The 16697-nt window shown below is 43.8% G+C and overlaps 1 protein-coding gene across 1 annotated transcript in view; it reads left to right on the forward strand.

The window, feature by feature from the left end:
• gli3 (GLI family zinc finger 3) overlaps positions 1-16697 on the forward strand; it is a 228327-nt gene that overhangs the window by 47505 nt on the left and 164125 nt on the right. Inside the window, exon 2 of the mRNA XM_079806928.1 lies at positions 6330-6503. Within this exon, the coding sequence (XP_079663054.1) occupies positions 6371-6503 (133 nt within the window). The 5' untranslated portion in view covers positions 6330-6370. The remainder of the gene's footprint in view (positions 1-6329; positions 6504-16697) is intronic.

Raw genomic sequence — 16697 nt, forward strand, 5'->3', positions numbered from 1 at the left:
GTTTCTCACATGGAAGTCCGTGAAAAAAAAATAAGATTGTATGCTGTAAATAAAATGTCATATGCTTGATATGATAATTATAAATGCTGCCGTAAATAACGGCCCGATTCAAATGTTTACGTGCTTTTCACCCGTTTACGTGATGAAATATATTGCTCTTGTAAATACTTGCCAGCATTTAAAGAAATACAAGTCTAGAAATGCATCCAAATTACAGCGAAGCGCAACCGCACGGTGCTCTGCAGTGGTCAAAAAGGATATAAACAGTGAATTTTGAAGTTATATATTCTTGAAAACTCAGAGATGTGGATTCGGACAGCAATTAAATGACCACATGACCTTGGTGTTTTTCAAAAGCAGTAGGTAATAGTAGGCAGTAGGCCGGGGAGTTTTACGCGGGTGGTAGGAGACGGACGGCAATAAAATGACCACTGTAAATGAAGACAATACCTTACGACCCCACGAGAAACAATTACTGTCCGAAAAGGGCTTCATCCAACTCCTTCACCACTAACGGAGCGAGCTGGAAAATCAAACTTTTCCCGAACCCCGTGGGGAGGAGGGGCACAACATCATGGCCACCAACAGAACTCAGCAAAGATTGTTCTTGCTCCGGCTTTAACTTCTGGATATTTGGCAGCGGTGCCACAACGGAATGAATGGCTTCGCTCGCATCTTTCTCCGCCGCCATTACTGAGCTACAACTCAAACTAGACATCAACGTCATCGTTCTCAGCCACTCCCTCTGTTCGCTGATTGGACCGGTTAAAATTTTATCGGAGAAAACCTAAGAATATACCGCAGTCCCAGACGGAGTACTGAAGGAAAATGAAAATTGAGCGGAAGTACGTAGGAGGGCGGAGCCAGGCTAGAGAAAAGGAGCCATAGTTTGAGAAATTGTAAGCATTTTTTTTTAAACTGTAAGTGTCCTCAATTAAGCAAGCAGAGGCAAGGAACCCAAACTCGATCAGGTGACAGAATGGAGAAAACAGCCTTGGGATAAACCAGGCTCAGTCGAGGGACAAGTTTTCCTATGACCAAACAAACAAACATGGTGTGATTGTGATTTCCGGCTGCATCACAAGTCAGATTGTGGATTGATATCATTAAAAATATTTAATCCAGCTCCTTCTACTTGAAGATCGGATACATCACATGGGCATTTGGTGGGAGGGAGTTGAAGCTGGCCAAAGGGGTCGGTGCAGAGGACTTGTGTGGTTCTCGTGGTCTTTGTTGAGGTTCTATGCAACCTTTTAGTCAACGAGGTCATCGCAGGGGATCTGTCCCTAGGGCTAGTTGTTGTGCACACACATACATGTAGGGTTTCCATGTTTTATGGGGACTTTCCATAGACATAATGATCTTTATATTGTACAGACTGTATATTCTATTCACTAACTCTAACCTTTACCCTAAACACAACCCTCACAGAAAACATTTCTACATTTTTACATAAACCAAAAAAACAAAAAAAACAGCAACATAATTTTCCTCGTGAGGAAAACAGAAAGACAATGTTTGTATTTTAAAATTTGGGACATGTTCTACTCTGTGCAACAGATTGCTGAGTTCCAGCACAACCTTTATCTCCCATTAACAGCTAAAAAAAATAGTTGAAACCCAAACTCTTGATAACTTTTTTTTTTTTTTTTTTTTTTTTTTTTGCAAACCAGGATTATTAACAGATGTTGTGTTGGGCTGAAAGTGAACACACACTTAAGTGGTTGAGGGAAAAATCCCTAAACAAACAGAATTAACTGTGTTTGCCGTGCCCCCCCCCCCCATTAATCGAGGGAATTCTCACTGCGTCGTAAGAACGACTCTTAGGGGAACGAACTGCCCACTATGCCACAACGAACCATGCCTGCCCTACTGTGAAGCTGGAACCCAGGCACACTTAGGACGAGAGCACCCTAGCGCCTGGTGTTGCAGGGAGATGCGGACTGTAAAACCTGATAAATGTGTGTGGGGTAGCCCAGCCAGCTGCCTCCCAAATCTCCTGAATTGGGACCCCCCATATGAAGGGCCCGAGAAAAGGCCATGCCCATGGTGGAATGCGCCCTCAAGGCCAAAGGTGAAGGCAAACAGCACACCTGATAGGCCAAGGCAATCGCCTGAACGATCCAGTTACTGACCGTCTGCTTGGACATGGGCAGCCCCTTCTTACACTAACAGTTGCTCCGATATTCTCCACTGCGAAGATAAATTTGCAGAGCTCTGACCAGGCAGAGCAAATGAAGTCTCTCCTCTTCAGCCGACACATGATGTGGAGGATGAAATGCCTGCAGGACCGTAGGCCGTGCCACATTAGATGGCACCTTGGGTACATAGCCTGGCCTAGGATGAAGGATGGCCTTAACTCCACCAGGGGCAAATTCCAGGCAAGTCGGCGTAATCACCAAGGCCTGAAGGTCCCCCACTCTCCTCAGAGCAGCGCATCTGTCGCAGACTTGAGCGGTTCGAAGGGGGCCGAAGCCAATCCCTCGAGAACCACCATCAGATCCCAAGTTGGAACTCTGGAGCGAGTTGCAGGCTTCATCCTCCAAGTACCACGGAGGAAACGTACGACTAAAGGGTGCCTCCCCAGAGGCCCATCACTTACAGGAGCGTGGAAAGCCGCAATGGCAGCCACGTACACCTTAAGTGTGGACGGGGTAAGCCCCGCAGAGAAGCGATCTTGGAGGAACTCCAGCACTGAAGCCACTGGGAAGTTAACTGGGTCCACCTCACGCTCCCTGCACCAAGTGGAAAACACGTTCCACTTTAAGCCGTACAACCTTCTCGTGGAAGGAGCCCTGGAACTGAGTATGGTCTCCACTACACCTGCCGACAGGCCAGCCTCTAAGTACTGAGCCCCCTCAGGGGTCAGACCCAAAGCCTCCACAGCTCTGGCTGGGGGTGAAATATTGTGCCCCCTGCCTGAGACAGCAGGTCCGTCCTCAGAGGGATCTGCTATGGAGGACCTGCCAGCAGTGCTATGATGTCTGAGAACCATACTCGGGCCGGCCAGTATGGGGCTACTAGGAGTAGACTGACCCGTCTTGCCGGACCCTCTCCAGAACTCCCGGGAGCAGAGCTATCGGGGGAAATGCATACAGATGCAGCCTCGGCTACGTCTGCACCATGGCGTCCAACCCCAGCTCTCGCATATGGACTTCAACACGTCTGGGTGAAGTCTCCACTCCCCGGGCCTCAGCCCCTGGCTCGGCAGGATGTCTGCTCTCTGGTTCTGGTCCCCGGGAATATATATCGCCCTGAGAGACGATAATTTCCCCTAGGACCACAGGAGGATCTGATGTGCCAGTCTGCATAGAGGGTGAGACCTCAGACCCCCCTGATGGTTCAGGTATGCGACCACTGACATATTGTCGGAGCGCACCAGAACATGGTTACCCCTGAGATCTGTGAGGAAGCTCCTCAGAGCCCTGAACACAGCCAACATCTCCAGGCAATTTATATGCCATGAATGATGATGGTCCTGCCACAGACCCTGGGTAAAGCGGACGTCCATGACTGCGCCCCAACCAGTGAGGAAGGCGTCTGTCGAAACGGATTTCTGGCGCAATGATGCTCCCAACATTGGCCCCTGGGACAGAAACCAAGGTTTCTTCCATATTGATACGGAATGAAGGTATCTGCGCGTTACCCTGATCATACGGAATGGATTTTCCCTCTGGGAAAACCCCTTGGCTTCCAGCCACCACTGCAGGGGTCTCATGTATAGCAGGCCAAAAGGTATTACGTTAGACTCAGCTGCCATGAGCTCCAGCAGTCTTTGAAACTGCTTCACAGTGATGTTGCGGCCTAGCTTCATGCTGGAGACCATCGCCTGTATGGACTCCACGCGTGCGGGAGACATTTGTGCCCGCATCGTCGTCGAGTCCCACACTACTCCCAGGAACGTGGTCCTCTGGGAGGGCGTCAACACGCTCTTCTTCGTGTTGAGTCTCAACCCCAAGCTTTGAATATGGCCAAGGATGACATCTCGATGCCGAACTGCCATTTCTCGCGACTGAGCCAGTATGAGCCAGTCATCGATATAGTTCAGCACACGGATACCCTGGAGTCTCAGAGGAGCCAGAACTGCATCTATGCACTTGGTGAATCTGCGAGGGGAAAGAGCTAGGCCGAACGGAAGAACACGATATTGGAACGCTATGCCCCCAAAAGTGAACCTCAGGAACATCCTGTGAGAACGAATGATGGAAATGTGGATGTATGCGTCCTTTAGATCTATCGTGACAAACCAGTCCTTGGACCGAATTTGATTCATGATAATCGGAATCGTGAGCATCTTGAACCTGAACCTCCTCAGAGACCGGTTCAAGTACCTCAGATCTAAAACTGGGCGCAAACCCCCGTCCTTTTTGGGAACTATAAAGTACCGTCTGTAGAACCCCGACTCCCTGTCTGGCGGAGGAACACGTTCTATGGCCTCCTTTACCAACAGGGATTGTACTTCCTGTTCCATTACCCGAGCCCGCTCTAGGACCACTGCAGTCCAGACCACCCCATTGAATCTTGGTGGGCTGTGGCCAAACTGCAGTCTGTACCCTTTCTCTACAGTCCGCAGGACACATGGCGACACATTAGACAGACGCTGCCATGCCTGGAAGAAATCTACCAAGGGAATCAGTCTCTCGAAACTGACCTCGGGTGTTTTTTGAATACCATTCTTGACCCCCTGAAGCAGCTGACCGGCAGGGAGAGGTTGTGGATGATTTTCGGTGTGCGGGCGCCAACGCTGCCTGTCCGAAACCCCTCAGGCGGACGAGGTGCTGGAAACCGATGTGGCCTGAAGCGTCATTGACGGCGGGATTACCATATCAATTTCCAGAAGAAAACAGCCTCAACTGCTTCTTCCCGGAAGGGGCTGCCCTCAGAGGTCCTACCACAGCTAGGACCTCTTTCCCAAAGCCTTCTTTGCCTGAAGGACGGCCCTCAGATCGACCTTCTGCTCAGTCGGCTTTGAATGAGAGCGCCGCCTCTGTTGCCAGGCTCCCTGAGGAGGGGCTCTAGAGGCAACACTCTCTTTCTGTACCTGCCGGTACGAGGAGCTCGATGACGACTGGAGCTGGTCGGTCTTAGATCCAGCCCCTTTAGATTTAGAGTGGTGAGGGATAAACTGCTAAAACGCCGCAGATTGCCTCTTCGCCTCCTGAAACCTGTCGACAACCGTATTGACAGCGTCGCCGAACAGGCCAGAAGGCGAAAGAGGAGCATCAAGGAGGAATATCTTATCCTTCTCCCTGATGCCTGACAGATTAAGCCATAAATGCCTCTCCGTGGCCACCATAGCTGACATGGAGCGGCCCACATCTTCAATACTTGGCCGTCTCCTTGGTGACACGGAGAGACAAATCTGTCGCTCTGCGGAGCTCAGCAATATCTTCAGGTGTTGGTCCCTCGCCCTCATATAAATCTTTAAGAAGGTCGGCCCGACCCGCGTCATATATGCCCTGCCCATCATCGCCGATGTGTCTCTACATGGCTTAGTGGGCAGCACCGGGTTTTTAGGGAGGACGCCGCATCAGGAGAGAGGTAACTGGTCAAAGCCTCCTCCACAAACGGCATTCTCCCATAGCCATTCTGTTCCGCCCACAAAACCTTGCTGTAATCCAACACTGTTGGATTAGAGAGGCGGGAAGAGTGTGGTTTGTTCCATAATTTGCACAACTCATCGGGCATCAGAACTGTCTGATGATGACCAGGAAAGTGCCTCAGCAGTCCCGATCCCATCAGCCAGATCTCTTTGCCATCCCCACGATCTCAGTCGGCGCGCCGCCTCAACGGACACGGGACCTGAACCGCTGGGAACGCGAGCTTGGCCGGCCTCGTCAAACACGGCCAAGCAGGAGCGCATCACTCTGATAGATAGTGCTTCACAGTGCTCGCAGCCAGCCCCCTCGAGGGATGACCGAGTGTGCTGCACTCCCCAACAGTTCACACACATTAAGTCTGTGTCCCCACCCGTGATGTAAAGAGGCCAGGGGCTCACACACTTCTTATATATATATAAGATGCATAGACAGACTATTCATTTTCAGTAATTATAGCTAAATTTTCAACATTTAATTGAAAAAAGTATTTGTTGTTGTGCAGTTTTATTTTACTTTGTATACTGTATTATTTATATAATTATATTTTAAATTATATACAAATATATTTAATATATAACAAATATATATTATATACACAGTCATTTTCAGTGTATGTAATTCATTGATTGTTGTTAATTGTGTGTTATTTGTTAATGAGGTTTATTGTTGTTGATTTAAAAAAAAAAAAAAATCTGACCTTTGACCTTTTCCTCACTTGTTACCTTGCAGGTATCCTGTCTTTATGAGGTACTGAGGAATGCACAGTTGTCATGGAAATCCAGTCCCAGAACAGTTCTGCAGCAGAGAAGAAGAAGAGAGTGGAGACCATCGTAGCCACCAAGAGCGCGTCCACCCGTGCAGACATCAGTGAGAAAGCTGTGGCCTCCAGCACTACCTCCAATGGTATAGCTTCAATACTTCAACCTACTTTTCGAATTACTTGTCCGTTTAGCAACCAATAACTTGTTTGAAAATAGTTATTATTTTTGCAGTTCTGTTTGGTGATACTAGCAGCATATAAATTATACACTTCACCTTTAAGTGTTCTAATTTTTACCATACTGAATGATTTGTAAACTAATACATTTTGTCTTTTGCATCACCTTACCAGCTCCATATTTTTGGGTTTTTCTAACTAGTTTGGTAGCTCACCTGTTACAACATTGCACTTGTGATGCGGAGCACTTTCTTTCTGTTTCGCAAGTTCTGTGAAGTCCAGGGCAAAACAAGTTCAGGGTAAAACAACTCAAAGACTTGTAAGCAAGCAACTCAAAGATGTAAGCAAGTTAAAATTGCATTGTTGCTTCAGCAGATGCAATTTTATTAACCCTATCTGTTAGGGTTTTGTTAACCCAAGGGTAGAGATTAGTGTAGGTGCTGTGTTAATTTCAAACACAATAGAGTATTAACCTTTTAGTACCACTCACCGCACATTTCTTTCCCAAGCTGCCATGATACACTCTAAAAAAAAAGGTTCTATATTGCACCAAAAATGGTTCTTGGCTCGTAATCATAGGGGAACCTTTTTTAGTGCTATATTGCACCAATTTTGGTGCTTCAGTGGTTCTTCAGCGGTTCTCCAGCGGTTCTTCAGAGGTTCTTCAGCGGTTCTTAAGAGGTTCTTCACCGGTTCTTTGACTAAGGTGCTATATAGCACCTCTGAAGAACCGCTGAAGAACCACTGAAGCACCAAAATTGGTGCTATATAGCACTAAAAAAGGTTCCCCTATGATTACGAGCCTTTTTTTTTAGAGTGTACATACAACAACCACAGTAATAAAACGTTGCCAGATTCAAATTCATCTATTTAAAATAAACCTGAACGGAGGTTTTTTTTTCATTTTTATTGCCAGTCACTGGACATTTCACTTGGAAAGCAAAACGTGCAAGCAGCAACAAAATCATGTAGTCTACAAACTCTAATTAGCTTGGCCAAGAGGGTCCACCAGGTCAAAACCAGGTCTATCACCTGCTAGTCTAGTTGATCTTACATCAGCTTTGGTCAGAGAATGACTTTAAATGACTAGCTTGGACCTGCAAGAAACTGTAAAGCAACAGCCTGGATTACCTAAAAATCACATACAACCATCTTAAAATTGTATTAGCATTTTGTTTCTATCAATATTGTGTTAAACACTCTCCTTCTCCACACGAAAAGTGACACAAATGGTGTGCGGGTGTGTGTCTTGTTGATGAGTGATCTGATTTTTATACCACTCCACATGAAAGCCTCTGGTGATATGGCAGGATGTCAAAAAAAATCATTTTTTTTGTGGAGGAGGGCATTTTTAATTGCTCTTAGGAGCTCCCTCTCCATCTCGCTCTCTCACTGTTAGTCATTCCCAGATGGCCAGCTCTCTTTCATTAATTAGAGGGGGGCTGAGAGTTGGGAATGAACAGAGATGTGGGATAGAACTTTACTGTTGTTGAAAAAGCATGGATGTAATTTGGCTTACTGATTGTGGATTTTTCTCTGTAATGCAAGGGTAATTACTTTTCCGAACAACATAAGGTTTGTCTTGGAAAGTTTGCTGCAGCGATCATCTGGCCGGGGTTCATCAGTCCCACACTCAGGGGAGAGACCTGGGGGATCACTTTTAAATGAATACCATCACCCTTGACACCCCATGGGACTCAAGTGTTATGTTCCACAAAAACGATGAAAAACATGAAATAGTAGGCCATGACAAGTCTTTTGTCTAGAGCGTTTTATATTTCTATATACAAAAGCATTTCTGATTTAGCATCAGTGTGACACTTTCAGATACCCTCAGAGACAATCTTGATAAGGCGTGCTTTATGATATGTTTGCATGATTACAGAGCAAACTGTTTGTAGAACTTGTCTTCGAGGCAGAGTGTGATGGAAAATCTAATTAAATTGACATTCTGACATTAGGCTAGTTTTTCATCGTTTTTTCATAAACTCTGATTCCAGTAAGAAGTCCTGACCGCAAGCTCTCAACAGACCATAATGAGCCATCCATCACAACAGACTCTAGACCTGCTTCCCGAAGGGCCTTACCTCAGCCATAAGACAGCTTACACATTCCTGGTGTGGTTATAATTACCCTGCATTCTCCTGGTCTCCCAATACTCATAACCTCTTATCTGATGTAACCTAAACCCCCGTCAACTTTAACCTGTGTCGCCCAGCACCCCAAACCCACACCGCCACCCCACCAAGACTAACAAAAGGCAATTGTAAGCAACCCAACAGTGGCAGTGGCTGAATGTCCCCCTTTTTTGACAGACCCAGGATTGGCCCATGAAGGTGCAACATTAACCTTTTACCTCTAGATAAATGCTGAAACTGATCCTTGATCAGTCCAGGCACATCTGGAGGATGTGCAGAAGGGGAAACCCCAAATAATACTGTGAGAATGTGAAGTTGGAGTTTAGAAAAAGGACGAAATACAAGATTGCTAAAATGAATGATTTTGAGATTGAGTAGATTGTAGGCAGTAAAGAAATACAGGTGTTTGATTAGATCACTGTAGTATATTAAATACATTAAATATTTCTAGTTAAGAATTTCTAGAATTTCTAATTTAATTTTTTTAGGGATATGAATACATTTGAAAATATAATTAATTATTCATACAATTTTTGTGGCAAATTGTGTTAGCTGTGTAATAAATATTCTCATAAATGCATGTGTAGCTCTGAAATAGCCACAGTTATCCAAGTACAAGGTCAAACCCATAACCTTGCCGTTGCTAGCACTATGCTTTACCTATTGAGTTACAAGAATATAATAATACCTAAAAATGCATGAAAATTTCTCTTTTCCCGTTTCCTTCTCCTTCACCCTAATACTTTTCTTCATCTCCTATTTCTCTCACCACATGGCATAAAAGTTTGTGAAAAAGTTTAGCCGCAGTGTGTAATTGTGCAGGCTTGGTGGGGAGCATTCCCACATGGTTAGATAAAGACTGGCGCAGGCCTGCAAAGCATTCATCTGTGGACCGGCTCCCCTGGCCTGACAGCTCAAAGGAACCGACTGTGCCACCACAATGGCCTGATTGGTCTTCTTTGGAAGGGGTGAAGGGAAGGGGGCTTCCCTCCTCCTTCAACTCACATCATTTGCTAGGCAGGTGGACCACAAAGTCCTCTGATTCTATTGTTGCTGCCAGGACCGTGAGAGGGAGAGTGAGAAAGAGAAAAAGAAAGAGAGAGAGAGAGATGTCCGTGCGTTTCAACTGAATAAACCCGTCGTCATGGGATAATTTGTTAATTAAAAAAGGAGAAAGGGGCAAAAAGGCACCTGCCATTCAGAGCAAGAGAGAGAGAGAGAGAGAGAGAGAGAGAGAGAGAGAGAGATAGGGACAGAAAGAATAAAAGTCCAAAATAGTTTCGGGATTGTTGGTTTATCATACTTTTCATGGATGCCAGAGTGATGAAATGAACGAAAATGAAGGAAGCATGAAAAACTGAGGGAGGGAAGTAAGGAAGTTAGGACAAACAGAGGAAAAAAGGAGGGAACACTTCGAAAGGTTGTCAGGCAAAAAGTTTGAACTCGCATTTTCACTGACTTGAGATGCGTTCACTGTAAACCGTGTTGGGGAAGCCTCTTTGAAACTTGTCAAGCTAGAGGCTACTAATTGTTTAAAGTAGTTAAACTTTACTATAAAAAATATTATAAGGTACTTATAAAAAATAACTACATTGAATCTATTGCAAAACATGGTCAAAAAATGTATAAAACATAATTTTTATAATGGGAACTGGCTCTGGGACCTTGGTGAAAAGCAAAGTGCAAAGTTTATCATTAAGGACAGGAAAATAATATATATTTGCTTTTGTTTGAAATTTTTTTTTTATTGTTTTTTTATTTTATTTAGTGTAGCTATGTAGTCTTTTAAGACCACAAATTAGGTTTGGGCATATTTTGAGACTGCTGATAAGCCTTTATAGCACGGAAAAAAAGACGAGCTGATGAAAAGGATGAAGGAGAGCCCGAGCAAACAGAAAGAGAGAGGCAGAGGTGACGTCCCTCTTTTTAGGCAGCTATTTAAATGATCAGCAGCAAATAGAGGTGAATGTCATCTGACAGAAATAAAGTTCCTGTTAGCAGCGCGGCCGGAAAGTAATTTACAGATAGTCTGTCCCGGCCCATCTTTGTGGCGTGCAGATAAGGGTTCATTTCAGCAGGCGGATAGCAGCCACTCTCCCTCGCCCAAGCCTATTCTGCGACACCTGTGATAACAGCTTGTGGAGCCTAATTGAAAATGGGGGCTCAAAATGGATTTTCTCCTTTCCTCTTCCTGTCTTTCTCCCTCTAAGAGCCGTTCATCCTGACGCTCCTTTCATTTTTCTGTCCCGTCCGATCTGCACCCCCCCCCCCACACACACACACACACATTCTCTTTTTTCCCCGTTTGGTGCTGGGCTGTTACACTAACAGGGAATTATTGAATGGACGTGTGTGTGCGTATGGGGGGTAATTCTGGTATTCCCGAGAGGAAGGGTTTGGTAAATGTGCTACGGGATCATTTCTCACACCAGTGTCAGCGTGGTGACAGCTGTATGATTCGTCTTATTAATGAAATCATTGATCACTTGATGGGACTCATAATCAACTGTTTCGACACTCTGTCCTGCTGTTCTCCACCTCCCTCGTGCACCCACCACCCTCCTCTCTCTCTCTCTCTTTCTCTCTCTCTCTCTTTCTCTCTCAGAAAGTAGTATACATCACTGCAAACATTTGTACACTGTTCCTTGTTGATATCAGCATTTTCATAGCACAAGTAAAGCAGTGCTATTAGAACAAAGCTTGCTCATGCTTCCTGTAACCGTGATTAACTTTTATTTTTTGTTTGTTTAGTAGGGGTGTAACGATACACCAATGCCACGGTTCAGTTCATATCACGGTTTTGGAGCCACTTTGGAGTTCTGTTTGCTGTGAGGGCAGGGTTCTATGTGCAATGTGTTTTTTTTTTTTTTTTTTTTTTTTAAACAAATTTATTTAACAAAAATGTATGACACACACACAAGTAATGTCCCACTTTAGCCTACTTAAACACATAAATTGTATGCATACTGTATGACTAATATTGATGAATAAATTGGCCTATAAGGTAAAGCTATTAAATAGCAGTTTTTGTTAAAGTAGCCACCACACTAATTAAAAAACATACATATAAAATAACATAAAATGAAAATAAAGTGGCATTTTGGGGTTATGGAAACAACAGTTACCATGGTGAATACACAATACATCATGAACTGTTAATGAAACATGAAAACTGTTCCTGGTGAACAGAATGAACATCATACCTGCATGCCTTCCCAGCTAACACACGTCGAACCAGTTACGTGATTTATTGGTACTTTACTTTTATTTCATTACTTCCGAATTGACAATGTAACGGTGCATGCTCGTAGATTCTCTTGCGCTTTATGAAGTGATATACAGCGTGCGCCGCCACATTTACTTGTGTAATTGAACAATGTCAAGTCAATTCAAGTCAACTTTATTTATATAGCGCTTTTTACAATGCAGATTGTTTCAAAGCAGCTTCACAGTGTTAAACAGAAAAATAATGCAACAGAATTTTTTTCGGCCGTACAGCCGCTCCGGAGAAAATGGTGATGTCATCTAGCTCATTTCAATTATCATACAGTGACAATGTGGGCATTAGATTAGTAATTAGATCAATCACTTAGTTTATATGGTTAATTTAGTTTACTAATTAGTTTTATTTGGATATTTAGTTACAAATGTAGTGTCCCCGACTGAGGAAGCCAAGCCAAAGGCGATGTGCGCTACGAGTGCAGTATAACAGTTTATGAGTGAAAGAGTGAAAGTGAAAGAGACTTTTTATTTTGTAACAAGCTACAAAAATTACACTGACATATTATACACATAACATATAATCTGAATCGGGACAACACGTTTTTCTCAGGCACTCCGCGACTCACCAGTTGAGAAACACTGCTGTAGAGAACACCCTCTTACTGGGGACCGATGTTACTGGGACTCCAAAGTAGCATTTAGCCAACCTGGCTAAATGAGGAAACTGGCTTTTTTTGTCCTTCCACCATGCAACTTGTGCAATCACCCAAGTCACGTGACATGCACTTGGAAGACAAAAGTTAGTGTATATTTATAATTTTAAGTATATAAGTAACTTGAGTTATATATAATATGTATATTGTAATAATATTTAGTAAAAAATACAGCTCTTATTAGTGGTTAAAAGTGTACTAATTACTATTTAATCAAATGTCAAGGAAGGAAAAAATAGTTTTGTGACATGGGAAGTGAGAGCTGGGCCGGGGAAGCAGGGGGCGGGGCATTCTCGGTTCGACATGAGAGTATCACGGTTCGTACCGTGGGTGGTGTTTCGGTTCGGTTTGAATATCGTTACACCCCTATTGTTTAGAGTTTTATTTAGATGTAGATTTGTAGACTTTGCGTTTTAACAGAACAAAATAAAAAAAGTGCCGCCCCTGTTTACTGAAGAAAAGTGAATGGTGCTTGCCTGTGCAAAACCTGCCACGATGATGCTATAGTGTTGTTATGTGGCTGTAAATATGTTCTGAGTGGTTTTTACTGCTTATATGTGGTTGCCAGTGTGTTTTGGGTGGCTGTTAGGGCATTGGTTGTTGGTTGCAAGGATTTAGGTGTTAAATATACTTGCTAGGATGTTGTGAGTGGTTTTCAGGATGTTGCTATGCAGTTATAAATAGGTTCTGAGTGGTTGTTAGTGCTTAGATATGGTTGCCAGGGTGTTTGTGTTGGTTGCTTAGGAATGAAAAATTTAGCAGGAATATTAGGCTGCCGTCACTTTAAGACTGAATTCACAGATCCAATATACTGTTAAACATGTGACTTATTTCCCAACTCTTTATGTTCACTTATACCGACCGTATTTAAGCGTATTCTTATCAAGCCAAGCATTTTTTGACATATTTTTGTGTATTTAACCATTTAGGTGTGAACCCGAAGCTCAAAGTTCACTTTGCTTGTCCGTTTTTCACTCTGTCTCAGAGCGTGCACACAGAAAATGCAATTTTAATAACTCTTTTTATTATCTAGCATGTCCAGCAGTTTTTTAACAGTAAACTATATTTTAGGACAATCACTGATCTAGCTTATATGGATGTTAAGTTTGGGCTTTTAGAGAGGAAAGCTATGAAGGAAATAAATACACTAAAATATCACAGCCCTAGTTTTTTTTTGCTGTCATGGCTTTAGGGTTGCTGTCTTTGCAATGTCTCCACTCTCCACAAATTGATTGTCCTTTTCAGACACCTGGTAGAACTGCCAGACTGGTGAATGTAGAGAAGCAATTTTAGCTGTGCATACAAAATATCTTGTGAGTTTAGCGTCATCTGATCGTCTCTTTTGATTGGCCTTTATAGAGACCACCGATCAAACTATATAAAACTATTATTGGCCGATAACGATTGTGTAGTTTTGAGGTGCATCTGTCTCATGCGCAAAACATGTGGCAGACACACGAGGAAAGATTAAGCAAGGGCGCAATAGTTACGTATTCTATGTCTTCAGACCATGCAATGGATTAGGTAGGCTAGCCGTTCATTTCAAAACATATTAACCAAGGGTCCAAAAAAAACGAAACAAAGCAAGTAATTTTACTGAACAGCAGCCATATCACCCTGGTTTCCCACTGAAGCTAAGCAGGGCTGAGCCTGGTTAGTACCTGGATGGGAGACCATCTGGGAAAACCAGGTAGCTGCTGGTAGAGGTGTTAGTGAGGCCAGCAGGGGGTGCTCACCCTGTGGTCTGTGTGGGACCTAACACCCCACTAAAGTGATTGGGACACTATACTGTAACAAGCACCGTCCTTCGGATGAGACGTTAAATCGAGGTCCTGACTCTCTGTGGTCATTAAAAATCCCAGGATGTCCTTCGATAAAGAGTAGGGGTGTAACCCCGGCATCCTGGCCAAATTTGCCCATTGGCCCCCTCTCCATCATGGCCTCCTAATCATCCCCATATACAGATTGGCTTCATCACTCAGTCTCCTCTCCACCAATCAGCTGGTGTGTGGTGGGCGTTCTTGCGCAATATAGCTGCTGTCGCATCATCCAGGTGGATGCTGCACATTGGTGGTGGTTGAGGAGATTCCCCCTTCTATATGTAAAGCGCTTTGAGTGCCTAGGAAAGCGCTATATAAATGTAACAAATTATTATTATTATGAACATAAGAACTACTTGCTTGTGTAAACGGCACAATAAAAGTACATAGAATAAGCAACAACTTAGATTATCCTGGTTGATGAGTGATGATCTTCCAGCGCAGTTTCAACTGTGTGCTCCGATTTCAATAGCGCATGGTAAATCAAGACTTGTCAATCTGAACGATCAAACCAATCCAAGCACACTCCAGCTGTTAAACAGTGTCCGATTGTTCTCTACACATTGTTCCCTGCCCACAATATCCAACCCACCACACCCGAGATCCAGTTTCCATTGGTTGAACTTTTGAATTACGTTGGAAAACACTGCATCATGATCACAACCTCCAACAGATTCCAGAAGTCCTATAGGTTTAGCCAAGCAGCACGTACAAATACTTGGTATAGTTTGGTCTCTACCTGATCAAATATGCTTTTTGTATTCTGTTAGTTAACAATATATGACAACACAATCAAGTCAAAATCACTGCGTTGCATAATTTAAAAATCTAATAGGAAGTCTTTCACGTTGCGCAAGGGAAAAATGGGAGTTAGGACTCATTAGCAGAAAGGTAGACTTTATTGAAAAAATAATAAACATAAACACAGAACAAAACCCATGAGGGGGAATAAACAAACTCAAAATACAAAACCAACCGGAGAAGAACAAGAAGCACAACGGGGAGACAGGAGACAATGACACAAGACTGCAAACAAGAGGAGACTAAAAAGGGTAACAAATCAAGAGAGGAAACACGTGGGTCCAATCAAACAGTAATCAGATAACAAGAGGGGAGGTGTCCAGACAGGTCAGGTCTTGTCAGGTTCTGTCAGGTCCACTAAAGTCAAAAAACACAATAGACAAACATTTAGTAAAATTTTTAATTGCATATTTTGCAAAGATTTAGATTTGGCGGTATGGCTCTGTTCTAAATTCCCCATCCTTTTCATGAGCTCCATGAAAAGCCAAGACAGGGAACAGCAGCAGATTCTGGGGACGACCTCCCATTTAACTGGGAGGGCAGAGCAAATCCCCCATTTAGAACAGAGCATGCATCAATGACAACAGAATGACATGATTAAGTTAAGCAATTTAAGGAGGAGCTGGGGAGGAGGTGGGTTGCAAAGCAGCGTGCAGCAGAAGCGTCCAAGCAGGCAGATTGAAGTGAAGCTATGCTTAAGTAAGGAACCCTGTTTGAGAGAAGCCAATTGAGAGCATAGGATCAGCTGAATCGGATCAGCTGAAAGATGGGCGGAGTAAGAATTTCCCAATCAGCTGATAGCGGAGCTTGACTACGTGGCCTGCCAGAACTAACGCTGGCGCTCGATTTGATTATTGTTGTTAATTTAAACAATGATCGATTATGGGAATTTATGTAAATTGACATCCCTATTACTGACCCATGTCTCTATGAAATTCTGGTCTCCATATATTGTGCCCTTCCTTCATTGTAAGTCTATGGAGTGGATTTCATTTTTATAATTTTATTCAAAATGCATGTATTCACAAATGTTCGAATTGCTCTTTTTCCTTTTCCAACTGTTATCCCTTTGTTTTTCTGCATCTCTCTCTCGCATATACCTTCGTTCCTCCTCCTTTGATACAGACTTGCACAAACACACACACACACACACACACACACACACACACACACACACACACACACACACACACACACACACACACACACACACACACACACACACACACACACACACACACACACACACACACACACACACACAATCTCTAAAACTTTTTATCCTTTTAGTCGCCCTCTCTTCCACTTCTGCTCTCCTCGTCTCCTCTGGTATTCTAGCCCAGTTCATAGAGAATGTGGCAGAAATTCTTTTACCATTGTTGGGTTCACAGCGGGTGGGGTGGATGCCCGTGTCTCTTCAGTCCAGACAGAACTGCTCCTCGCTGGCCTCGAGTCTACCAGTCTCC

The sequence above is a fragment of the Gobio gobio genome, assembly GCF_949357685.1.
Source record: "Gobio gobio genome assembly, chromosome: 23".
In the NCBI taxonomy this organism is placed as follows: domain Eukaryota; kingdom Metazoa; phylum Chordata; class Actinopteri; order Cypriniformes; family Gobionidae; genus Gobio; species Gobio gobio.